The sequence below is a fragment of the Gymnoscopelus microlampas genome, assembly GCF_963454915.1.
Source record: "Gymnoscopelus microlampas genome assembly, chromosome: 16".
NCBI classification, from domain to species: domain Eukaryota; kingdom Metazoa; phylum Chordata; class Actinopteri; order Myctophiformes; family Myctophidae; genus Gymnoscopelus; species Gymnoscopelus microlampas.
The window spans coordinates 33,371,873-33,398,991 of NC_139953.1; the positions used below are offsets into that span (position 1 = coordinate 33,371,873).

The 27,119-nt window shown below is 41.1% G+C and overlaps 2 protein-coding genes across 11 annotated transcripts in view; one reads left to right on the forward strand and one right to left on the reverse strand.

The window, feature by feature from the left end:
* Window positions 1–9,290, reverse strand: part of cdk19 (cyclin dependent kinase 19) — a 63,120-nt gene extending 53,830 nt beyond the window's left edge. Inside the window, exons 1-2 of the mRNA XM_084082788.1 lie at window positions 9,147–9,290; window positions 3,990–4,065 (exon numbers count right to left, since the gene is read on the reverse strand). Coding sequence (XP_083938914.1) covers window positions 3,990–4,065; window positions 9,147–9,274 — 204 coding nt within the window. The 5' untranslated portion in view covers window positions 9,275–9,290. The remainder of the gene's footprint in view (window positions 1–3,989; window positions 4,066–9,146) is intronic.
* Window positions 9,291–11,506: 2,216 nt separating this feature from the next.
* Window positions 11,507–26,868, forward strand: amd1 (adenosylmethionine decarboxylase 1). 10 transcript variants are annotated; one of them, XM_084081757.1, is made up of 10 exons: window positions 11,507–11,857; window positions 17,117–17,203; window positions 18,843–18,969; window positions 19,155–19,391; window positions 19,600–19,717; window positions 20,270–20,312; window positions 20,468–20,612; window positions 21,705–21,797; window positions 22,335–22,493; window positions 22,796–26,868. In XM_084081757.1, exons 1-10 carry the CDS (start codon window positions 11,748–11,750, stop codon window positions 22,937–22,939), a joined length of 1,263 nt encoding a protein of 420 aa, XP_083937883.1. In that variant the 5' UTR covers window positions 11,507–11,747; the 3' UTR covers window positions 22,940–26,868. The 10 variants fall into 10 exon arrangements, with proteins under 10 accessions (XP_083937883.1, XP_083937885.1, XP_083937886.1 ...); XM_084081759.1 differs by having other exon boundaries at window positions 22,338–22,493; XM_084081760.1 differs by having other exon boundaries at window positions 19,600–19,702.
* The last annotated feature ends 251 nt before the right edge of the window (window positions 26,869–27,119 follow it).

A 27,119-nucleotide genomic window follows, 5' to 3' on the forward strand; every position in this document is an offset into this window, starting at 1 on the left:
CAAATGTAATTCTGATATGCAAACTTGAATACTGCAGTGAAAGACATACAGTAACATCACATGCACCTAGTATCCCACATAGCAGTTTGAGGTGTTTAAAACTGTGCAGAAGCTTTTTGAGTCCTACAATACTTGGGTACATAACAGTTGGCAGCTGCAGGAGCTGAGGTTACTCAGTAGGTGTGTTTGGGTGATATGATGAGTGTCAGGAAGCAGCCTCATGGCCTTGGTCCAGTTTCCGACACGGTTTCTCGCTCTCTTTTATTATCATCTCTCTTATTGTATTTGTGCCAAATGAAACATGCAGTTGCCACAAAGCGTAACATGCATTACAGAAAAGAATAGAAGTTAAACGATGAAGACACTTAAAATGAGACATACAGTACTGTACTGTATAGTATGTGTACACACGGCCAAAAATGACCAATAGAGTGGGGGCGTGAGGTTGAGACTGAGGCTACATGGTAGAGTTGATCGGGTTTGTGCACATTTGTGAAACTTTGAATAAGTTCTTTCTCTCTTTCTCTCATACACCGACTTAAAAAATCATCCATTCATCCAATTGTTGGCCTTGCATTTGAACGATAAAGACTTCCTTTGTCACAGCGCTGTAACTTTGACCCAGTTTGCATATTTTAGTAGGTCCTAGTGGTAGGACTCTATTGATTGCTACTGTCGGTGCATTGGTCCAACACTTTGGTCTCAAACAACACTTCTTTATTATTTGATTTGAATTAAAAAGGTCATAGGATAATCGCCAAGAAGATAATCAAAAGTAGAAGCCCTAGCGTTGTGCATGTATGGCATGCACATGTTGTTCTGTGCATGTGTAGCTTTGCAGTATCATTATGGATAAAACATAGAACAATCTGGCCTTATGTGTTTGCAACCTCCCAAAGAAAAGAACAAACTAAGTGTGGTGAGTGTACAGAAATGCTGACATTGCGTAGGCTGTATGGCACACATACCTTCCACCTAGCATATGTGGCAGGAGTTGAAACCAGACCCTGTATTACATAACAGCTCGGCTATAGCTATGTGTCACAAGGACCACATTCTTTCTGTATCTACAAGCTCTCTAGGACGGACACGGACACGGACACACACACACACACACACACACACACACACACACACACACACACACACACACACACACACACACACACACACACACACACACACACACACACACACACACACACACACACACACACACACACACACACACACACACACAGAATGTCTGTGCTCTCCCCCTCTCTTACACATACTGACATACCCAACACCCACACACCCGTCATACTGATATGCACTATGTATTTATCTATTTATTATTGCATTGTTTACCACCATTACAGCAGCCACTTTATTCACCTGCACAATTATTATGTTGGTATGTTGGTTTTGCAAACATTTGGGGACGTACCCTAATCCTAACACCAACACCAAGACATTCAGTAAAATAATATTCCTCCATTTGGGGGTCAGCATTCTAACCAAGTGACCTATGTCAGGAACACATGCACGCACATGCACGCACACACACGCACGCACACACAAATGCAAAACATTTTTATAAGGTGTCATGTGTTAGCTCCAAATACTAGGATCACAAATAGACAACAGGCATTGTTCAGCAGTGCCAAGGGCTCCTTGGGGAACCTTTTGGTTGTGTCATACAGCAGCTATGTCCATGCTGACAAACAATCACATCATGGTAGATGGGATCATACTTATACTCTAATGCACAAAAGTAACTAGGTAAAATCATTGCACATGATACCAAAGTGCAAAAGATACAAAACAAAAACGTTGGTCTGAGGAAGACTCAGCTCCATAGAAGATCATATAGCACAAAGGCCCTGGGTTAATAGGTTAATTTAACTACATGTACACAGTAAGACCCTGTGAGGGTGTAGTCAGTGTGTACAAATGGAACCAAATGGAACGTTATGGTCCATTTGGTTACATTTGCACACTCTCAGAGTTGCAAATGGATAGATTAACACAGATTGAACTGTGTATAAACCGGATTTACGTTCTGTACAGTATGTAACGTGTGATTCTATGGCTGGGCAATACAGTACATCTATAATTCTACATAATATCGATGTCATTATATAAGACTATCATCTGAGATGATATCGTAATATTGTGATGTGGCAAAAGTGTTGCCTTTTCTGGTTTTAATCTCTTAAGTATGTATATACAGATGTAACATGGTTAATACTCTGTGACACAAAACAGCGGCCTGTATGCTCTTATCTACAGAAACACACGTGTATTGACATGCAAGCTGAGTCCATTTCAGCTGATCAGGCTAGATCAGTGCTGAAGAGTTCAGCTTTGTTGCTGGAGAGTAGAGGGTTCAAGATCCATCTGGGTACACTTTATTATTACTAACAGTTGAGCCAGGCTGAGGGGTGCTTGGCCAGAGACCAGTGATGACCAAGTTACACACAAAGACTCACAGAGTGATTTGACAGACAACGCAAAAAGGAACTTGATGAACTGTGTGTGTGTGTGTGTGTGTGTGTGTGTGTGTGTGTGTGTGTGTGTGTGTGTGTGTGTGTGTGTGTGTGTGTGTGTGTGTGTGTGTGTGTGTGTGTGTGTGTGTGTGTGTGTGCGCGCGTGCGTGCGTGCGTGCGTGTGTGTGTGTGTAATTATATCTGCTGCTTTTTAACTGCCTAATATATAATATATTTTCCTTAAATCATGCACCTTATGTACATATCTGTGTTATTACAGCTGTTCAACTGCCTCATCCCACTGCTATTCTAACCATGCACCTTATGTAAATTATCTTTCTACTGCACTGCCACCAAAGTGTGGAATGCCCTGACACCATCCCTTAAAAGATGTGGAACACTGGCTTCTTTCAAAACAGGCCTGAATAGAAAGGTGATGTCATTCACTGTCGACATTCTTATTTACTTTTTTCTACTTTGTACATTGTTGTACAGTGTAGTTTGTTATTTTGAGGAATTGAATACATAGGATCACAATGGAAATAAGTCCCCAGGTCTTTTTTGTGTTATCCTTATAGCTCAAATTTCTGACTGTACCTCATGCTGTTTACATTTCTGTCTAATAAAGTATGAAATCAATCAATCAAACATATCATGCACCATTGTGCATATATTTCTCACGGCCCATACTGATATCGGAGCTGTTTTTTTGTTTCTTTCTTTCTCTATCTTTTCTCTATCTTTCCACCTTTCTTGAAACTGCAATTATGGAGCTTGTATGACAAAGAATTTCACCCACTTTTCACCAACAAACCTGTGATGTGACAATGAAGTTGAGTTGAGTTGACTTGTGTGCGAGTGCGTGTGTGTGCGTGGGCGCGTGCATGTGTGTGCGTGTGCGTGTGCGTGTGCGTGTGCGTGTGCGTGTGTGTGTGTGTGTGTGCGTGTGCGTGTGCGTGTGCGTGTGTGTGCGCGCGCAATCTGTAATGCCACTCAAAAAAACAAACAAAATGAAAACAGACAATGCATGGCTTGAGGCATAAATTATAAGAGACATACTGAGAGAATTTCATATGTTCGGCCAAAGAAGAGATGCTGATTACGTTTAATTATCTGCTTTGTACTGTTCTCATTTACAGTACACATATTATTAGCGCATGGATTTATCTTAGATATATAGACTGTTTAAAAGAGGGGCACTAGTTGTGCAGTTTTCTCTGCTTAGTATTGAACTAGCAGCAATCTGGTTATCGAGTGATGAACCTAAGACCACAGCCCACAGTAATCCACTTCTGGCGAGGGCTGGAGTTAAGCATGCATGCAGGGGCAGAATATCTATGGCACACTGGCAAACACCATACTTTAAGTCTACCTAACGAAAATGGTCACAATGGAAATGTAATAAACCTCTTAATGAATCTTAAAGGGATATTTTGGTTTACTTATTTATCAAACAATCAACAAGAAACACATCATCCATAGCCCTTTGAAAAGGAAAAAGAAAAACTCTTGACTCACAGCGATTTCCCTACAGGCAGACATTGATATTCCAGTGCCTTCTATTTGTTTCAGTGCATATTCCTTCTCGTCTTTCCTGCAGAAATACAAAAGAAAAGAAACACAGGAACACGTTATAAAACAGCTCCATTTCTTTCATTGTCCATGTGACAATGTAATAATGCAGTCGTTTCAGCATCTTGTTCCAGAACACAGCCTCGTGCTTTAGCCTGTCAGGTTTGGATAACCTGCGTGGTGTGTGGTGGCAAGTGAGCACAGTAAAATCATCTGTGTTAATTTAACCACTTAAACCCTATATACTTAGTTGACCGGGGTTCCCCAGGGCACATGATAACTAGTTTTTTAGTAAACTAAATATTTTTGCCGCATGCTCATTGCTCACAACTTTGTAGAGCTGCTATTTTTGCTAAATGTTCGCCTATTAGGAGATGCCCAAAATAGGGATGCTAAGGTTCATGTGGGTAACTGAAGTGAGGGTAAAAATGTACCCAAAGGGTAAGCCATACACTGAGGATTTTACTGTGTGGGGGAACAGGGTTATGGTGGGCTATAAAAAAACAAAACAAGACGCACGCACGCGCACGCACGCACGCGCACACGCACACGCACGCACACACACACACACACACACACACACACACACACACACACACACACACACACACACACACACACACACACACACACACACACACACACACACACACACACACACACAGAGAGAGGGTTTGAATGTCAGTTTTATGCTCATGGAACAGTGGAATCCCTGCCACTAGCAATACCCTCTGTATGGCTGAAGGAAGCCCTTTGCTCTCTGGAGGAGGCTTCTGTTGCTGAGTGGCACCTCTCCCCAGAGCCTGCATCATTATCCTTGCATGATTTTCACCGCTGACACAAACACAGGCCCAGGATTGAAAGCACACGCTTGTCTGACTCCGGACACAGCGCTTTCTTATAAACCAACACAGCTTATGCACAGAGCAGAAACACTACTCAACACCCCCCTGCCCCACACACACACATATAAATGCTGAGGATAGGACAGCCCTGTGCCCTTGTAAAATCCTGCTTGTGCAGGGGGATAAGCGAAATGTGACACTTATTGTAGCGCTGAATATGTTCTGCACACTGTGCTGCCTGCAGACAAATATTAATTACTTTAAGCAAATGAGCAATGTTCTAGTGAAGAGAATAATAAAGAGGTATATCAAAGAGATTCTATTCTATTCAAATCAAAGGGGCATTATTAAAAACAAACAGCATCTAACAACAGGTTCATTATGTGAGCAGTCCTCGATGCTCAAACATGGTCCTCATGGTCTTTGGACAACCTGATTTGCATAAGGGATCGCCACTGAAGTGGCTTATTCAGGCACAGTGAGGTAATACTGACTGAGCTACAAAGCCACTCCATGCATTTATTAGCATCTTAACATTGGAGCTCTTGGTCTACAATTGATCATAGACATTTTACCTGAAGATGTATTTAGTACAGTTAGTCAAGTCATAAGTAGTAAGTAAGCAGTAAGTAGTAGTTTACCAAACATAACCATCATGGAAATTATAGAGATGTAAATTCTGAGCTGAGAGACATGCAAATGACTCAGACAAGACAAGGCCTGAGATGACAGACCCTACAGTCACCGCTTTCTCATTTTCATAATTTTCTTCAGCAACAATTTCATAGTCTGTTCTGCTGATAATCATACTAGGATACTTTCGACGTTAATTTCAGCAAATGGGTTTTTAAGTAGGTCAGATTGGCTTAATGTTGTATCGGCCGAGAGCGAGGATGTATCGCTCCTTTACAATGCATTAGACCATTGGTTCTCAAAGTGGGGTCCGGGGACCCCCAGGGGTCCTTAAGGGAGTTGCAGGGAGTCCCCGGCTAAATGATGGACAGTTAGATGGATAGTTAAAAATGGACCCCAACGGTTCCATTTGGTTCCATTTGTACACTAACATTAAATTAACATTGATTTTACAATAGAAATTGGGGTCCCAGAGATAGAAATGCCATTAGGTCCGTAGCCTAATGTATGTCAAACTGGGGGTCAAACTGGGGGATTAACATGGTTGAGAATCACTGCTAGAGCCGTAAAAAATCTTCTCTTATGGGGGTCCCTGGCATATCGTTTCAAATGGCGGTCCGCGGGCTAATAAGTGTCAATTTGGGGGTCCTTGACATGAAAAAGGTTGAGAACCACTGCACTAGACTGCTGGGAGATAGATTGCTGAGGTGGTGCACCCACTACCAGCTCCCAGCACTTGCACGTTAGTAACCCAAGCCGCGCCACTCATACATTTCTGCACTTTTGAGTTGGCTGTGCTCAGGATCGAACCCAGAAACATGCGGTCCAAAGGCAAGTGCTCTAGTGACTGCAGCTACCTGGACATGGGTTCTAAAATTAAAGCTACAACCCATAAGAGAGAGGTAATTGCAACTGTAACACCTGAAATTCAAACCCCGGGTCTAACCAATCATCTACCACTCATCCAAGACGGAATCCCTACTTGGCCAGGAGAGGTATTGGACTTATGAGATTCAGGCTGGGCTATACTTGCCAACCAGCAGGTGTCCTGACACCAGGGTCCAAATTTCTCAATGGAAGAGTAAGGAGACCACGTCCAACCACTCACATGTGTTAGTTATATTGTGTTAACATAACTCTACCATACAGATGTGTTAAAATAAAGTTTCAATCATTCATTCAAATCCCAATTGCAGCTGTAAGCTCCATTGATACACCAGTACAATGAAATTACAGCTGATCTGGGCATCCACAGTTGATTAGTGTCCCACTCCAGAACCAGAATATTGTGGGCATTCTCATCGCAAGTACCCAGAACATGTGGCTGCTTCACAGACTTTCAAAAGTGTCTGTCACTTGCCTCACATACTGTGTATGTACAGTAGTATGGCTCTTATACAGGCACGGTATAGTCTTGATCCATACTGCACACATATTGAGAGACACTCCCTTCCACTACTTTTTTCCGAGAGCCTGTTTCCACACCTTGTCAAAGGAATATGTCTCTGTTTACTGGCACTGCTGGCCCGGGATAAACTCTCTATACTGTTGCATGTTGCTTAATCCAGCAGGCAGCAGCATAAAAATGCAAGCTTAGTCAAACATTTGAACAAGTGTGCATGGCAGCTTACATCGTTCTGCAGGGATAATTTGACAAATCTGTTTTGTATAAATACAACATAATTAGTGGGAGGTAAAACGCCTCTCAGCACATTATTACTTCTTCAAAATAAGCTTTCGCCATTAATCAACGAAGGCCAATGTAATTTCTTCTTCTCATTCTCATCCTCCCCTGGGCCTCTCATATTCCCAACCTAATCGGGCCTAAACTGTGTGAGTATTATGCAATGCTAGCAGACAAAACGTGTATCTAGAATGGACTTTTGCAAGGGCAGATGCAGTAACTCATATTCCTAGTAATTGCAGAGTGGTTGGATTACTATTGTGCTACAATATTTTATTAATTAAATGTAAGTTACATTTATAGTTAAATGTCATACTACATGGTACAAGTTTCACATATAATTGGTGGGTAATGCCCCTGGCCCTGTAGCACTTTTGAGCATTATCAATAAAACCTTTCAAACAATCCTTTGGCTGACACGAAGCCTCTATAACAAACCTGCCAACATTGCCATTACACGTGTATTCATATCATATCAATGCCTTGCGCTTTTTCTGTTTCTTGTGCTAAAGATATATAATGCCTCCTGTCCTTGCACATGTTCTGCACTGCTGATAAAAAAATATATTGTACCTGTCTTAAGAGCTTTATCATACTGCCATTCTACCTGCACCTGATTTCTATCTGATCTTGTATTATTACTTTTTTTTCTTGTTATATTGTTGTTGTGTTAGCACAGACTGTGGAACATGACCCACCAACATTTCACTGCTTGTACCTCTATGAATAAGTGACAATAAACCATTGCACAATCCCAAAGACCTCCTCCACTGGGGGAAATATAAAGCACTGAAATACTGTCTGTTATATCATGACATGTCGGTTTCATTTTCTCATCATAATATAGTGTTAATAATATATTAAAACTCGACAGGTATTCAGCCAAATTATTCGACAAAACAAACAAAAAGAGTATTATGGACAATGATGTAAAACCACAACAGCACTAAATGAATCACATGAAATCCCATCATATCTGCAGATAAATGTGAACTGGATGAAGGTTCCTTAAATAGCAGAAAATAGCAGATCTACAAGCACACAACTTGTCACACTGCAACATGCTGTAGTGTAGATCGGGTATTTTCTGCAAAGATATTTGGTGTAGAGGTAAAATGGAGGATGCTGATGACCTCTGCCAATATTATAATACTAAATGCCAGTGTTGGAAAAATTACTAAATTGTTTTACTAATTAGTAAAAGTACCAAAATGTAGAACTACTCTGTTAAAAGTAAAAGTATTGCTATCAAAATGTACTTAACACAAGTTCACAAGTTTTCAAATATATAAAAAATATTTTGAAAATAGCAGATCTACAAGCTTTTCAAATGGCTGAATTTAAAGGGCTGAAGTGGTTAATGTATGTTTTGTAATAATAATCAAAATCTACAAAGTAACTAGTCATTAAAGTTGTCATATTGTAGTGGAGTAAAAGTACAACATTAGCCTCTGAGATGTAGTGGAGTAGAAGTAAAAGTACTGAAAATTGGAAATGCTCCAGTAAAGTAAAAAAATACCTCAAAATTGTACTTAAAGTACAGTACTTGAGTAAATGTACTTAGTTGCTGTGTACACCACTGCTAAATGCGAGCTGCTTTGATTCCCATGAAGAGACTGTCAAATAAAATAAATAAACATCACCACTATAACAGTGTTGTTTTGGAGGAGGACCGTTGTGAGCGAGTGAGCGTGAGTGAGTGTTTGTACGCGAGTGTGTATGCGCGCGCGCGAGTGTGTGAGTGAGTGAGTGAGAGTGCGTACGTACATGAAAACAAAAACACAGACACACGGGCAGCGCTCGGGGGGGACAGACACTCACTCAAATGTATTCCTCTCTACACACCCGTTCAACACACAATGGGACTGCATTTAGCAAATGCATTCTACAATCACTACCCCCCCCCCCCCTGCGTAAACAACAACCATCTCACAATCTTACCCGTCTTTGCGCTTAGCTTTATAAACGTGCCCGTAGGTCCCTCGACCCACTTTGCAACCTTCATATTCGAACAGATCCTCTACTCTCTCCCGTTCGGCCGCGAGCTTCGTTTTGAAGTCGTAGTCCATTCCTAAGCCATAAATACGTCTTAATTTACAATAAAATAAAATATTAATTATTACATGCATTAATTAAATAATCTGGTGTCGTTTTTATTCCACCCCACCATTTCCTTGTTTTGGGGATTTTGGTCTGCTCCGCTTAATGTTCACTGGCTCGTTGACGTTTCTAATTGGCGCGCGAGGCACGCCGGGTAACGTAGTTTTTTAAACGCGCCGCCTGCATTGATGGGCACGCTGTGTGAAGAGCCTGGGGAACTACAACCCGCATTTCGCGCTGCAGTTATTACTGCACTTTTTACGTACTCATGAACGCTCTTCAAAGATGCAGGCATCGGTGGACTTAGGTTTCACAGTTCACACACACAATCACAATTAAATTAAATTAAAATCTTTGTAGTTTAGGTGTAATGCCAGATTTTGTTTAATATTAGGCAGTGGTGTAAACTAAAGCATGTACTCAAGTACTATAAGTACAATTTTTAGGTATTTGTACTTTACTTGAGTATTTCCAATTTCCAATACTTTTACTTCTACTCCACTACATCTCAGAGGCAAATATTGTACTTTTTACGCCGCTACAATTATTTGAAAACTTTAGTTACCTGTTCATTTGTAGATTATTATTAATAATTTGATTGATAATTTGATTATTATTACAAAACATAAATTAACCACTTCAGCCCTATATATACATTTTGGTCAGTTGAAAATAGCCGATCTAAAAGCTCACAATGCGTCACGATGCAATGCTTTGTGAACTTGTAGATCTGCTATTTTCAAAAGAAAATATCATACATTTGAACACTTGAAATGGGACATTCTACATAAATTAGTACTTTTACTTTTGGTACTTCAAGTACAATTTGATGCCAATACTTTAATATTTTTACTCAAGTACATTTTGAATTCCGGACTTTTACTTGTAACAAAGCATACATTGCAGTATTGATACTTTTTCTTATAAGTAAAACATTTGAGTACTTTTTCCACCACTGGTTGGACTTGGTGTGACCATAGATACAGTATATAGGCCTATCTATGGGTGTGACATTCGATGTAATATAAGCCATTGGTTCTCAAAGTGGGGTCCGGGGACCCCCAGGGGTACTTGAGGGGGTTCCAGGGGGTCCCCAGCTAAATGATGGATAGGAACCAAATGGAACCATGGGTCTGTAACTCTGAGAGTGTACAAATGGAACATTTGGACACTCTCAGAGTTAAATTAACATTGATTTTACAATATGAATTGGGTTCCCAGAGATATAAATGCCATTAAATGGGGGTCCGTGTCCGTAGCCTAATGCATGTCAAACTGGGGGTCCTTGAAATTAAAATGGTTGAGAATAGAGCCGTAAAAATCTTCTCTTATGGGGGTCCCTGGCTTATCTTTTCAAATGGGGGTCCACGGGCTAATAAGTGTCAATTTGGGGGTCCTTGACATGAAAAAGTTTGAGAACCACTGATATAAGCTCCATGTGACAGATACTTTGCCAGTCAAAATGAGACAATTGAGTTCGTCATCCTCATAACTTTTGCTCAAACGTTATGCGTAATTTTTAATTCGACGTATGGCGATGGATGTCGTGTGCCGAAAATAATTCTATAAATCTACAAGCTCACAAGGCATAGCGTCAGCGACGCGTTGTGAGCTTGTAGATCGGCTGACGCGACAGACACCGTCATGCGACGAATTAGAAATCAGGCTTTTTTTGTTATGGTTTACTTTCTCGGAGTTGGAGTTATGACGATGACTGTAAATCTAAAACCAGCGTTGAAGACAATACTACTACATAAATGGCGTTTTCGTCTTGGAAGTTACGTGCGTGTCATCCTTATAGGGTTCTATTATCAATTTATTACAATGTAAATATCGCCCAAATGTGGATTTTTTTATTGAACACCTTGCTTGATCTATTTATGTATTAATTTATGTATTTTAATATACAGTATCCAAAAGCATACCAGCCAGGCCAGGCAAATTAAGCAAAAACATAGGGCATCATCATAATAAGCATGTTGATGATGATCTATGACTCTCTCTATGATAGAACAAAATGTAACGCTGGGAAATGTATCGTCACGTGATCAATGCCGCCCCCTCCCTCCGCGAGTTTGACAGCTCCTGCGACCAATCGCGAGCGTCCTAGACCGGATCGGGACGCTGTGAATGGTCGGACGGCGCGCCGCGGTGTCTCTGCTGCTGAATAAAACCAGTGCGCACCGCTCATTCAGCGCTCTACACAGTATGGCCGGCGATATTAGCTAGCACTCGCTAACGGTATTCTCTGTAAAAAGGGAAGACGGTACAAGAAAAATAACCAAGAAATTAACACCTGGATTGCTTAAAAACAAGGACATTGAGTCAATAAATTATACCGATTCAAGCAAAAAAGGACTAAAGTCGACCAACCAACGTCCGACCCCCCTCCTCAACGTTTTTTAATTTTCTGTTTTGTTGGTTGTCTTGTTGTCTCACGACATGGAAGAGAACGGTGCACACTTCTTCGAGGGGACCGAGAAGCTGCTGGAGGTGTGGTTCTCCCGGCAAGATGAGACCAAAGGGACCGGGGACCTCCGCACCATCCCGAGGTTCGTGTGTGTGTCTCTCTCTCTCTGTGTGTGTGTGTGTGTGTGTGTGTGTGTGTGTGTGTGTGTGTGTGTGTGTGTGTGTGTGTGTGTGTGTGCTGCCGTGTTTCTGAACTCCCTGGAGCGATCGGGTCGACAGGCCGAACGTTAAAAGGTTTATTTGTTTACTATTGTGTACACATAATGTAAAAAAAAAAGAAAACGCTGTCGCCTGCCGACAAGAAAGACCCGATCGCGTGTCGGTTAAGCGACACCGTCGCACGCAGGGACTGGAGTAGCTATAATAAACGAGGCTTCTTCTTGATCACCTCTAGACAGCTGCCTGTCGCACAGCTCCTCACAGTGCGACCTGTCAGACCGACGACGCTGGCCTAAGAAACTCATAACGAACGTTATTAACTAGTTGTTAAGTAACTGGTTGTTAAGAAGCCCTTGCTTTTCCCCCCCTGGTCATTTTATATCGTTATTCGTGTGTTTTAATGAGCCCCGTCGGGGCCCTGGCGCCAGAACACGTCGTCACTGCTGTTAAAAATGGCCACTTCATCGTCCCCCCCCCCAACACACACTCACACACATTGGCACTTGCGGAGTCATTCATTCTTCTTCCCCGTCATTTTTCTTCTCAGCGTCGTCAAGTGGAAAATAGCAAGATATCTGCTATTTTCGGCAAGCGTCACAGTCTGAATTATAACATGATTATGCATCAGTTCTACGTAACGCTGTGTAATAGCCTATGTAATAATAAGGGGGGAGACACAATCCCAGCTGACAGGTGTGTGCTGGTCTGGTATATATATATAAGCTTTATGAGTGACTTTGTATGATGAGGCCTTCAGTCACATGGATCTTTTTATTTGGGGACAACAAGTCACACTGTCTCCCCTTTTTCATTTTTATCTGCGCACAGTGCAGTGCACACATCTCTTGGAAATGGCACGTCTAGCTGTAAAGGGGGCTGTCGTGTGTTCGATCACCAATATGCATAGTGTTTGATGGTGATTCCTGATCAGAAACATCGTGTTTGTTTTTGCTTGAATGTGACGTTTATAACGTCAGGTAGGGCTGCTTTATGTGGGAAAGCCAAAGGGGGTCCATAATGGATCTCCTTTGGCTTTCCCACAGAAAGCAGCCCACCGTCCATAGTTTATTGGTGCGTCATGAGGAGGCCGTGTTCTTTACAGACGGCCCGGCAGACAGCATGTGGTAGACGGCGACCGGACCGCGTGCTCTAAGCTGGCTCCTAGCCATTCCTTATGCGGCATTTGCTGCTATTCTGGATGCGGAGGCACCGGGACAAGATTTATAACCTCTGCGGCAGCACGGAGCTCTCACAGCCGCATGGATACGGACACATTTGACGCAGCTTTTTTTTTTTTTTTTTACGCAAACGACGTATTCAGAGACTCAAGAGTCTACAGTCGGCCAGAAACATCGTCACGAATGAATGAAATACGGAAGACGTGAAACTGGCTGCACGCAGTTCGTAAATATATGAACTCTGAGGGATTTACTTCCACCGTAATGGAGAGATGTTATTAACGTTTGTGTGGTTCAACTGGTTCGACAGACAGCGATCTTACATTTAACCGTAGCTCATACTAGCCTTGGATCAAAGCTATCATAGATGTATTTTATCGAGTCTGACTTTTACTTGCGTATATCGTAGATATACAAATGTCAAAATCGATAAGATACATATGTGATAGTCTTGATCCAAGGCTATACTACTCATACCATACGATCAGCAGCATTTAAGGTATATTTATTACCACGTGGGACATACTTGCTTGCAGTTGGTCTAGTCACGTTTCCCAGCAGCACCCAGACCTTCTCCACCCTCTTCATGTGATTGGTTCCCGGGCTCCCACCCTTACGTATGGTTGCCTTGGAACCACTGGGATGCATTCTAGGAAATGCCGTAGACCCCCCCCCCCCCCCCATCAAGATAAAGTGTTTGTCACTAACACGTTTATAGCATCAATCATCGAACATTAGGCCATGTAAAGCCACTTTAAGCCAAGCAGACATGAATGGTTGCATTGTCAGCAGCACTGGTGTCTTTGAATGGGCTGAACTCAATTTGTTCTGGAAGAAACAGCCACTTTTGTTGGTTAGAGAAGACTGTTTTTTGAATCCTTGGTGTGAAATGAAGTGGAGAAACTTGGAGGTGTGGTTTTATGGCAGTAAATAAATAGTTCACAGATGATGATATATTGCAGCAGCTGATTTAAAATAATACGTCATTACTCTAACTTGTCTTGCATGATTAACCACTAGAGCCTAGCCTTTCTATCTATATTGCAAACAGGTATTCTGTTTGAAACTGCTTGATCCATGACCTATTTTACCCTAATCTTCTCTACCTCCTCCCCTCCTCTCTGTGGCAATGTCCAAGTCCTTTTAATTAGTCCAGTGCCCGAAAAGCCAGTGTTTCTCAGTCATTAACCAGATCATAGAGGCTAGTTTAAGACCGGTGTGTGGGCCAGGCGAGTGCATGACGACTGGCATTAATTTACTGCCGCGAGGGAAGATTAACGGCTCAAGAGAGACGCTGTCAGTGGATCAGGCCGGCGCTGGACGCCTGCCAATGTCCAAATAAGTCCACAAGGGCATCTGATCATTCACAAATCTGGACTTCACTCGCAAACTGATGGGCTCCACAAGCTTCTCTCTCTGAAGGGTTCAGGGAGCAGCGTTGCAGGTTAAGACTACACGTACTTGATGTAAATACGGGTTTTTAGGCCATTTGGTGTTGAATAAGCCTAATGAAATAGAAGCCTAATTATTAACACTTTGGTGAATGTTATTACAGCTGTGCGACATTCACCTGTGTCTCGTGACCTCCCAACACACACACCACCACCACCCTTTCTTGCCATACTAACCTTTCTATCACTCCAGTTTACCAAAATAAATAAACTTGCCCAAGAACTGTTACTCAGACATGTGTTGGCTCAGCACATGTTCTTGTCTTGGTTTTGAAGGGAGGTGCTCTCCTGCCATTCATCTGGCCCTACCCCCCTTCTACACCCATCTTCTCTGGGAAAGTTGACACTGCTGAGGGACCAGAAATAGCCTCAGTGTCTATTTCACACTGAAACGGGAGCCTACCCATGTCTCCAATGACAGGGTCTCTTTGGTATGAAGCTGGCATGTTGCAACATCTCTTGTTGTGATGTCACTGAGCAGGAAGTACACTGACCCAGCTCTGGCTGGTGTTTGCAGTCAAGTTCAAACCTGTTAATCCTGAAAGCCCAAGTTTGCGTTGTAGTTCCAAAGACACAGAGTACACATGCCTCCGTCTTGTAAGACTAGTGTCACTCTTAATTGCACCAATAGCTGCTTGTATCTGTATGAGTAAGTGACAAATACAACCTTTCTTGATTCTGGACTTTAATGTCACAATGGCAATTAGTCGTGATACTTGTCTCACAGTCTGACATTACTGAAGTATGCCTAATTTATAGTGGGGATTGGAATAGGTGCATGTGTACACAGAATGCACGTTTATCAGAAAGTTATTTATTTCAAAATGCAACATTCAACTTGATACAAAAAGGTGAAAATAATAATAATTATAATAATAGAGTGTACTTAAGTGTACTCCCAGAGTGTGCTTTAATGATATTGATTAAAATGATAAGGATTTTATTGAAATTTCATTTATTTAACCGAATTTCAACAAAATGTGAAACATGTCTTAATTATTATGAAAATGAAAATGTTTGCAAATTAACCAGTAAGCTGTTAAGCATATTCAGATATTTTTTATTTTGTAGCTAACGTTGACATCCCTACTATATTGCAGCACAATTTGTGGTTTTAGCTGAGGCATATGATAGTCTGTGTTGTGATGGAGTAACTCATTGTATAGAAGCTGGCTTGCCTTATCACATAAAAGGCCTATTCTTAAATGTATGGTTTGTTGTTTATCATTGTGATCCGCCATCTTGTATCCTGTCTGTCACCTACCTACATCTGCAGAGCTTGAAAGTGGCTTGTTGGCATCGTGTCAGTCCTAGCTGCCACTTTAGAAGGTATCAAATCTCAGTTCAGTCATTCTTTTTTTATTCTACTTGGTCAGCAAGTAATATATTTGTGTGTCAATAGTTGCTAATCCAGTTGCTGTTTTAAGATAGTGTTTGTTGTCACTAACACATTTATAGCATCGATCATCGATCATTAGAACATTTCATGCCTTGCATTGCTGCTTTTTAGGAAAGGCTTTCGAGGAATGTACCCGATGCCTGGAGAGACGTTTCGAAAGGATTCTTAACCGAGCGCTCTCACATTTTGCACTCAAAAGCTCAAAAGCTTTTTTTTAAAAATATGGACCACTAGAAGGGGCGGTTGATTCATGCAGCCCTGTACCATCTCGCAGGGGGGCGGGGTGGGGTTGTGCAATACTCCCTACTGGTAAATTCCCATTGAGCGATGTGCTCTTCACTCTTTCTCTACCAGTCTCTGCTACCATAATGGACGCTCCGCATGCGCTCTCCTGCTCGTTTGGGCTGCCCTTCCAAGGTTGTAGTGGGAATGTGACGCGGTTGCCTCAACACTGCAGCTGTCCTTGAGTACCGAGTGCTGGAGGGAGGGGTGCTGAAAGAGAGAGATAGTGAGGGAGAAGCCTGCCCGTTGTTAAAGCAGAAAGCTGTGTTTGCGCCAGTCTGCCTTCCGTGCTCTGCCAAGCGATGAATACCAGGGATCTAAAACGGGACCCGAAGCCCAAATCCACAATATCCTGCAGATTTTCTGCCCGGTTGCAGTTGCCTTTTATTGCTGCTCAACTCTGACTGTGAAGTGTTTGTTTTGCCTGTGAAAGCAAAGGCAGTCAATGTGAGAGTCTCTATTGCAGCCTTTTTTCCTTTTCCCAGAGAATATAGTATAAGTGATGTACCATTTGCACTCGCCTGCGAAATTGGAAAGTTTGCTGGTATCTGATAAGCCCGTTCCAGCACATCCTCATATACTGGAACTTTACATTCTCTTTATAACTAGCCCTTAGGCTGTCTGAATAACGAGGAATGCCCTTTAAGTTTAGAAAGAAAACATTTCTTTTGAATAATCGTGCTCAAGATGGTTCGCATTCCTAACTGGCTCTGGATCATTTAATGACATCATCTTCATCGTATACAAGACATTTTTATTTCCTTGTTTGGGCATTTAGGTGGGATAATCCCACAGGGCACTACTAGTCTATATAGGTATGTTTGTGTATAATTGTAACACTATATCCCTCCCCCTCTCTCTTTCTTGTTTCAGGTTTGAGTGGGACAAACTTTTGGAGAATGTGCATTGTTTGATCATAAGTGTGACAAAAACTGACAAGCAGGAAGCTTATATACTCAGGTGAGTTCAGTATATACTCTCTTACTTCCTTTCCCTTCCTGTTCAGCAGATTACAAAGGCTTAGACAGTAATCTGTTTGTGTCTCCAGTGCCATGGCAGCTTGGAACCATCCTCAGACAGGTGTAGATAGTATGTTTTGAAGGGCTAATTGGCTGGGTCTTGGTTCTTACATAGTTCGACAGCAATTAAAAATTTGGCATTGAATACATGGTCAACAATAATAACAATAATAACAATAATTTGTCTCGAGAATCACACTATCCAATCACATTAGTGTAAATTCAGGTAATGGCAACTCATGAAAGTTGCTTTGTAATTGATAAACAACAAAACATTTTTTACACCAAACAATTACACCAAATTATTCTTGTGAAGGAGAGTTGAAATATTTGTAAAGATTGCTATGTCCATTTAGAGACAACCCTGAATACCGTAAACTGGCCACTGACTTGGTGTGCTGCCTCGCTTTCAAATGGACTATCAACGACAGTACACTGCACAAGTGTCGGGTGTCTTGTCTCTACAATGAAGCATCCAAATGTTGAAATGATATTCAAATTCCATCCTTCAGTATCCCAAATTGGCCAATCAGGGTTGTCAAAAAACAGTACCAGTGTGATATGCCATAGGAAGCCCCCGCCCCCAGCACCCAGTCCTTCCATCTGGTTCCAAAAGTGTATACTGGCTTATGACATGCTAAGCAGTTTAAACTGTCTGACAGTTGGGTGTCCATGACGGAGCATTAAGCAGGCACAAGGTGAATCCAGGTCATGACAGCTATTTTCACTGCCACGTCATGGTAACTTTAAATAGATGGGCTGTGTTAGTCAACGCTTCATTGTGATGCCCTAGGTGTCTGTCTCTGTGCCTGTTGACATTGTATTGGATTAGACAATTACCCTGCATACCCCGTAGGCTCACAATTACCAAGAACAGCTTTAGTATCATCAGTTTCCCCCTCCTGTGCCTGACTACTGACCTAGACTGTCTCCATCTTTATATTTTTCTACCTGAAGAGAAAAGAAAGGGGACTTGACTGCCCAATATCCTTACAAAGACCCAGTAGTTTTTACAAACTCGACCAGTCGCATTTCAGACTCTCGGGAGACCGGTTATAAGCCTACTGCAGTGTGTAATTATGGTCAAAGTGGCATGTTAGTCTAACTCTGAGGTTTTCAAACTTCTAGTGTCCAAGGCACATCAAAAGCCAGGTCAAAATCTCGGTATTCATATCCTAATGCCTAAGTTTAACCACGCATTCTATTTCATACTCAAAAGTACCAAAAATAGACAATCTACAAGCTGTAAAAGCATCGGATCGTGACGCTTTGTAAGGTTGTAGATCTGCTATTTTCATTATTTTAGAACATTTGTGAAGAAAAATAAATCAAAATGACTTACTTATAATTTGGCTCTGTATTGGGAAACGAGTTTGCACAAAGTACTGATATCGAAAATGTATTAGTTGTATATACAGTATTGCAATAATATGTGGTTTTCACAAAATCTCAAGACACACCTGGACTTGTGACAAGTCCCAGTGTACCTTGGGATTTTGTCATCTCACCGCACACTGTTTTGGAACCACTGCTCTAATTGTTCCCCCTTCCTGCCTTTTTCCTCTGTTTGTCCTCCCCAGTGAGAGTAGCATGTTTGTCTCCAAGAGACGTTTCATTTTGAAGACATGTGGAACCACCCTCTTACTGCAAGCACTGGTGCCTCTGCTGGAACTCGCCAGGGAGTATTGCGGCTTTGATGCCATCGAGGTGAGTGGAGAGCATCTTTTTTAAATATAATTACATTTTTATACCACAATTCTGCAGAGATACATCACATACAGTACATAGATACATACCGTAGATACATTTACTGGTAGATTTACCAGCAATATGATATTGATCAGTGCTTTCTTGTGGTTTTTTTATTTTTATTTTAAAAACATCACCTCCAGCTTTCCCCCTGCTCCCAAATACCCCCCTACAGTACCTACCTACCCACAAACACAAAAAAGAAAGTAAAAAGAAGAAAAGGAGGAAAAGGAAAAAGAGAAGGAAAAAGAAAAGAAAAAAGAAGGAAAAGAAAAGAAAAAGGAGAGAAAAAAGAAAGAAAGAAAAGAGAGAGAAAAGGAGGGCACAATATGTTGACTCAACCTCAAATGGTGCATGCGCCTCATGAGTTGTGCTCCAGGGTAGAGGAGAGCATCTTGCATGTAATCCACATGCACACAGTTAAATACTCAGTGTTAATTTAATGATGGACCTTATGGGTCCACTTGCTCGTTATAGATTTCAATGAGTATATTTAATCCTGGTCAGTAGTCTTTGAACAAACTCTTTTTACATCTCATATCCAAATTGTGACTATTTTAAATTACAATGGGCATTTTTTCTCAACAGAATTTCTTCTATTCTCGCAAGAACTTCATGAAGCCCATCCATCAGGAATTTCCTCATCGAAACTTCCAAGAGGAAGTGGAATTTCTCAGCCAGATTTTCCCAAGTAAGGAATACCTGGGTAAATAAAGCACATGTTTTACCCTTAAAGCTACAGTCCAGGACATATTCTAACCATTCTGTATGGTAGAGTATGTTAATACAATTTAACTAGCACATCTGCAGAGGTTGGAGGTGGTCTCTTCCATTCAAAATTCCAACCCTGGTGTCGAGTAGGACACCGGCTGTTTAACAATGTCAATAAATGATTTAAAGCAGCGGATTGGATACTAGATGCCGCCGCCATCTTTATTGTAATTTCATTGCAATTACCTCTCAGTACTGGGAGAGAGAAACACGGACATAAAACTTAAAGACTGTAGATTTAAATTGTTGCCATGTATCACCCTCTTAAAAAAATAAAGCATGTTTCTAGAATACATGCATATGAGCTTTGGATTTCTAGTCTTGTATGTTTCAAGTGTGACAGGACTAAGAGAGTGACAGAATGTGTTGTGTGACTCAGCAACGCAGCACAAACTGTGCTGTGCACCACATGCCTGGGTCACCATGAGCTCATGAACATGGGAACAAACATGACGACTAACAGTGTCCATCATTTTTCCCTCTCCAGATGGAGCAGCCTACTGTATGGGCCGCCTGAACTCTGACTGCTGGTAAGGCACATGTGACACTTTGAATTTGCCTATGTACAGTGTGACACGTGTTATACGAATTCAAATTGAGTTGTATAAATATTGACTATACATGACTAATGTATAGTCAGTAATGATTATTAGACATTCTAAGATGTTTCATTCTTTTCCTCTAGGTACCTGTTCACCCTGGACTTGCCAGAGTTCTGGGAGAACAAGCATGCAGATCAGACACTGGAAGTTCTGATGAGTGACCTTGACCCAGCGATCATGGACCAGTTCTACATGAAAGATGGTGTTTCTGCAAATGATGTCACTCGTGTAAGTCTCCCAACATTCCCCTGCAACTTACTGAGATGTATTCATTCCCTTAAAGTGGTCCACTGGCCCCTCTAAAGTCAGTCAGAAGTGTCCCAACAGTCTCATTGATTTATTGATTGATTAATTGATTAATTGGTGGAATACTTTATTAACAGTTTGCAAAAAGTACTGTGGTACGATTATACAATGATGTTAAAAGTATAACACAAAAAGCCCAGAGGGCTTATCAAAAAAGAAGTTGCTGTCCTTTCTGGGTGCCCAAGGCCCCTGCACCTTCTGTATACTGTAAAGTAGTACAACTGGGGTTCATCCTTTCAATAAAGGTACATTATTATTATTTAAAATCCTGCCAGGTAGGCTACTTAATAAGCTGTTAATAAGGTGACATCACACACAAAGTTCTCGCTCTTTGATATCCCAACACAGTTCTGCCAAACTCTGCAGGAGTTAACAACCATAGTTTTTTTTGAAAATCAATCAAAGTCAATCAAATAATAATACCTGTCAATCACCTCTGACTTGTGTGTGAAGGACATACAAGCTATGACATGGAAATATGCATTATTTGTTACACTACATTGTTTTGTATACTTTGTGACTGTCTGCTTCTGGTTAATTGTTTTATTGGCTTAAGTACTTTGCAGACAGAGTTACTGGTTTTATTCAGGGTTAATGCTGAATGCAGGTTTATTTAGGATGATATATTTGCACTGTATTTGCACCGCAGGCTTGCGTTTGTGTGTGTGTGTGTGTGTGTGTGTGTGTGTGTGTGTGTGTGTGTGTGTGTGTGTGTGTCTGTGTGTGTGTGTGTGTGTGTCTGTGTGTGTGTGTGTGTGTGTGTGTGTGTGTGTGTGTGTGTGTGTGTGTGTGTGTGTGTGTGTGTGTGTGTGTGTGTGTGTGTGTGTGTGTGTGTGTGTGTGTGTGTGTGTGTGAGTATGTGTATGTGATTTGTCTCAGGCCCAGGGGCCTGTAGAGTCGGGATCCGCCCCCGGTCTATGTACGTTTTGTATATTTGTTTATATTCATGCTATTTTTGACTAGTACTTTTGGAAACCGCTGTGTGAGTGAATTGCATGTAATTCTTTTTTTCAGATGAGTGGAATACGTGACCTGATTCCAGGTTCTGTGATTGATGCCACAATGTTCAACCCTTGTGGATACTCAATGAATGGAATGAAGACTGACGTAAGTTACTGGTAACCTTTGACTTTATAATGGCCTCTTTCCAGTGTAATATCTATGGATGCAACAGAATTTCAAAAATACCAAAAATAGCACATCTACAAGCTCACAATAGACATCAGAGCGGCTATTTTACCTATTTCTTTCTGCATGTTGTATGGCGAAGTATAAAATAGGGCTTATGTGGTTAAACAATCTAGTGGATTATAAAAAACAATTAAATGTTTTGTCAATTCATTCATATATACAAAATATCAAAGAAACGTATTTAAAGATTATTTGATTAACACATGTACTTAAAAAGTGTGTTCCAAAAGTATGTGTATACAAACGTTTGACATTTTAGACTGTCACACACTTTAAGATCTTCAATAAGTAGCTCTGTCTGGAGTATTTGTGTTTATTCACCACCTCCAGGACTTTATTCACTGTCCTGTTTTGATAAAGCAGAAGTGCTATCAGGTGTCCATCATTGTTATGTTTTCCTTGATTGCTGGCATCTGTAGTAAATATTGTTTTTTGAAATGTGATTGATTCCAGCAGGGAACGTACTGGACCATCCACATCACTCCAGAGCCAGAGTTCTCTTACGTCAGCTTCGAAACCAATCTCTCCCAGACGTCCTACGATGATTTGATCAGGAAGGTGGTGGACATCTTCAAGCCAGGGAAATTTGTGACTACACTTTTTGTGAATCAGGTATGTTGAACGATCAAGGCCTTGGGGGTATTCATATACACTACGTTGGAATGTCTTGCAAGAGCGGGCAGTGAGGACAGTATACATAGACAGACAAAGGTTTGAGGATCCAATTATGAGGATGCACTACTTGAAGCTATACACTATACAGTGAAAGTTAAATGACCATAGTATCACAACATTAAGAAACACCTCTGACATATAGCCATGCTTTCATGCGAGCTTTAAATACAAGTGAAATGCTTTTTTCATGTAACAACCTTTTTATTGTCTCTTTTTTTCTCCTCTTCTTCTTCCATCAGAGTTCCAAGTGTCGCAGTGTCTTTTCTTCCGCCCAGAAACTCGAGGGCTACAAGCGCCTCGACCGCCAGTTGGCCCAATTCAACGATTACAATTTTGTCTTTACAAGTTACGCCAAGAACCGCCAGCAGAACCAGCAGAGCTGAGCTGTCCAGAATGAAGAAGAAACGTAAAAAGAAAGTCATTGGCCATGTGTGGGGGTGTCCCCCCTACGCTCGGCTTTCTTCCCCGACGGAGAGGCTCCTCCTCCCCCTTCCCCTCCCCCTCCACGATTGTCGTCGTTGTTTAGGATCTCTTGGCACAGAAGAGGCCGCCCCGGCCCGTAGTTTAACTTCCAGTTTGAATTGTATGCATTGTTGTACCTTAGGACTCTTGCATGAAAGCTCGTTTCTCTGTTTAGATATTCTAGCTCACTCTTGCTGTGATCTTGAAGTGCATGTAGAGGAATTAAACATGCTCTGTTTCAGGCTGTCCAACCGTGCCCAGTGCAGTTGTCCCTTCCTGCAGGTTTCCCCCCTCATTCCTCACAGACAAGGCTTTCGCCCTCACTAGGCCAGGGGCCCTGGCATGCTCAGATGAGTCCACATCTTCTATTTATTGAGGTTTTTATTTTTTATTTCTTATTTTTTATTGACCCCTGTCAGTCAACTACCATCAACTGTGTCTGTCGACATAACATAGGTTATAACACCCAGCTTAATAATTTTATATTATTTGCTATTTATGTGTGCATTTTAACAATTCACATCTTGTACAGGTGAGGCCAAGAATATTATTTTGGTATGAAAAAGGAGAGCTACTGTTTTTGTCTTAAGTTGAATGTGTTTTAGAATCACTTAAAGTGCAGCCATAATAAAGCCATAATAACGATAACCTTCATTCACAGCAAGTTAACAAGTTCTTTACAATAACAAAATAGATCTAAAAAATCCAACCCAACTGTTTAAAAGATCAAATACATAACATTTATGAAAAATATGCAATTGCAAATTTGTGTTTCATACACCAGTCTGTGTATGTGACATACACACAAGGATTTGTTTCTATTCCTTGTTGATCTGTACTTCTGTAAAAAGTTCTGTTGATCTTAAAGAACACTTTTAATGGATTTCTCATGAAAGAAATCTGTAACTACATCCTCATGATTATTGTTGCACTATTGAGATGAAAAGCTCAAGGCTTCGTACTGGTCAGTGTAATTTTGTGTGCTCCTGGCAGTGAACTGCACTGAAGCCAATAGAATTCCTTATTTGGCTATTCATTATTCTGGCTTTGAAGCCAAGCTATAATCTAGTCTGACACACCCCTGCTCGGTCAGCCATGGGTCTACACCTCGACAATCATTTAGGCCACTTGAATGTCTCAGTACATTTATATTTTAATGCCCAGTAATGGAATCCATAATTAATTTGCGTATCCAGCATGGGTCTGGGTGAACGTGCACTTAGGGTTCCCTTTATTTCTCCTTTGTAAAGCCTAATATAATATGTTAGGCTTATGATATATAATACTGTATATACACAGTATATTATACTGTGTCGCTTGCCAAAAATAACTTGTGTTATTTTACAAATTTGTACTACAATGTATGAATTAAGCTTAATAACGCTGTAAATGGGAACCTTCTAGAGGTTTTTACCCCGACCACACTCCCCACGAACCCTCTAAATGCTCACATAAATTGATTAAATGGGGGGAGTACTTTGAGTCCCAACTGAATGTAGTGCAGCCAGCTACAAATGGGCTGTCCTACCTGTTGAATGTAGAGGTCTCTAGAGAAGAGCTTTAGCTGTGAATGTATGACTCGAGGAGACCCAGTTTCCCCACCCCTTCCGCCCCCACACCATGTAGCTATGGTGTACAGGTCAGGACAATGCCCTCTGCCGTCCAGCATGGCAGCCATTGTCCCATGGTCCCAGCAGAGTCACCCCCACCCACCGCCCCTGCAACAAAGTCAGACTGTCAGCTGGTCCTAGAATCGTGATATGACAAGAGTAGCCCCACTGGCTGCACCGCTGGGGCTCTGAATGGGAAATAATGAATCAGACACTTTGCTTACTGCAGCGCTTGCCCAGCAAAGCCTTTTTTCTTTTTTGAAACAATATACATCCTCTCTCTCCCTTTCCCCACCATACAGAAATCGGTAAGCACACAATAGAGGCCCACCTATCTGAGCATGCCAGGGTTATCCCGGATCATTCCGCACATAACTGTTGCATAAACTGCCATTTTATTAATTTTGTGCGCAGACATTTCTTTCTGCAGTGAATTGGTCCAAAATGTGGCTCCCTAGCAGTTTTATTTATTCATCTTTTTCTTCTTCTTCTTTCTTTCTTTTTTCCCCCTTTTCTTTTTTTGTTCTATCAATGCCCTTTGTTCAGTGAGGGGAAAAATCCTGTGACACTATGGTGCATGTGACTACTAGTGCTGTATTGCTTGACAGTGTAGTGTGCTACCGTCTCTTCCTCCTGTGTAAGTAAGGTCTGTGTACCTCACCCTCTTTTTTGTTTGTTTGTTTTTGGGGTTTTTTATACTGGCTAATACTCGGTGTGAACCGCCACATCCTGATACAGGTTTTAATGGACTGGTGGGGACACTTTTCCTTTTTTGAGTGATTGGGTTCATTTGTCTAATCACAGTTTGTATTCCTTAAGCTTGATTTATACTTAGTTGAGCCGGAGTCTCATACCGAAAATAGCAGATCTACAAACTCACAACGCGTTGCACTGCGACACATTGGGAGCTTGTAGACCGGCTATTTTCATGCGACACTGGTGCGCAACTAAGTATAAATCGGGCACAGTGCTGAAGCTTGAGCATTTTGGTAATTCTGTTGCTAGACATGTAGCAGTTACATGGGGAGGGTTGCCTTTTGATTAATTGCTGAATTATCATCGGCATTTGTATGCTTTCTACCAGAGAATGCAGACTTGGTTTGAATCTGTGTGCGCAGCTAGAGTTACAAAACCTTGCCCTGCCTTCAGCACTCATGGATTACATGTTCTTTCACCCACTATTTTGGGAACTAAATATCAAATTTATTAGGATGGCACCTATAACAGTAAATTGTGTATTGGATCACTTAAGGCATAAGTATTTGAAAACTATGCAGAAAATAACAGTGGACCATTAGATAAATGAACAATTCATGCAAATACTCCAAGTGAAATTGACAATTGGAATTGCTTGCCCTCCAGTATGTCTGTCGTGGCTTTTTTGGAGTGTTTATTTTATTTTATTTATTTGTTTGTTTGTTTTTTGTTTTGTTTTCTTTGCCAGAGGACCAATTTTTAGTTGGAGTCCTTACCTGAAATATCTTTACCTTTAAGTGATCTGCCACAATTGTCATAGGTTCTTTATGTTCATCACGTTACATTTTTAGGTTTTTGTTTTGTTTTTTCACAATACTTTTTTTTTTGGGGGGTGGGGGGGGGACTAAGTACTACTTAGGTTTGACAACCTTGGGTAGTAGGTAGTCCTATTGGTATGAATCATTTTCCTTTTTATACTGAAAACTGAAATGCATTTTATGCTCTTCGATGGTAAAGTTTTTACAAAAACATTTTGTAAGGAATGCATTTTTGCTGCGGACCAATCTTTCTTTTTTCTTTGTCCAACTGTTTTTTCTTTTTCTTTCTGTTGTAAAACCAGTGTTCAACACTAATTAGTTAAGGGGTGACATTTTGAAAGCGAACTCAATCACGTGGCTCTATTCTTTATTTTTTTCCTTTTCTTTTCTTTTTTAACCACTTGAGCCCTATTTTCAAAAATGTTCAAATATTTTCAAAACATTTTCCAATTTGAAAATGTTTTGAAAATGTTCACCTATAAGGACATACGCCAGGGTTGAAGTGGGTAATCTTGCCTTACCTATTGAATCCAATGGGAAAGGAAAGCGAAAAGCCTCCCCTGAGTGAGAGAGGGAGCAATTGCAGGAAGTATCAGGATGTACGGAAGGGAAACTTTGCTGTTCTAATTCTTTCTTTTTGCTATTCTTTGAATGGTCAAGATGTGCTAATTATATCTGTACTATGAGCTTGATGCTTCAATAATAATAATAAAAAATGCTCGCTTATCTGGATTGTCATTTTGTCTTTTGTTCATGTCGGTCTGAAAATGGCAATGAATGTCAGAATCAGAATGAGTTTTATTGTTACTTCCATAATACACACTAGGCATACAAGGGAAAAAATACCGCAACTCATGGTGCTTGTCACATTTAACAAAAATAGACACATTAAAAATAGGCAAAGCCATTTAAAAGTTGTACATACTAGACTAGAGCAATACATTAGCCAGCTGAAATTCCAACATGATTTAATGAAA

Bases quoted from the DNA above. Each gene is read 5' to 3' on its own strand.
- amd1 (XM_084081757.1), top strand. From the start codon at position 11,748: ATGGAAGAGAACGGTGCACACTTCTTCGAGGGGACCGAGAAGCTGCTG. The intron at 18,970-19,154 runs GTGAGTGGAGAG...CATCACCTCCAG, and splicing joins GCGGCTTTGATGCCATCGAG to CTTTCCCCCTGCTCCCAAAT. The intron at 20,613-21,704 runs GTAAGTCTCCCA...TCTTTTTTTCAG, and splicing joins CTGCAAATGATGTCACTCGT to ATGAGTGGAATACGTGACCT.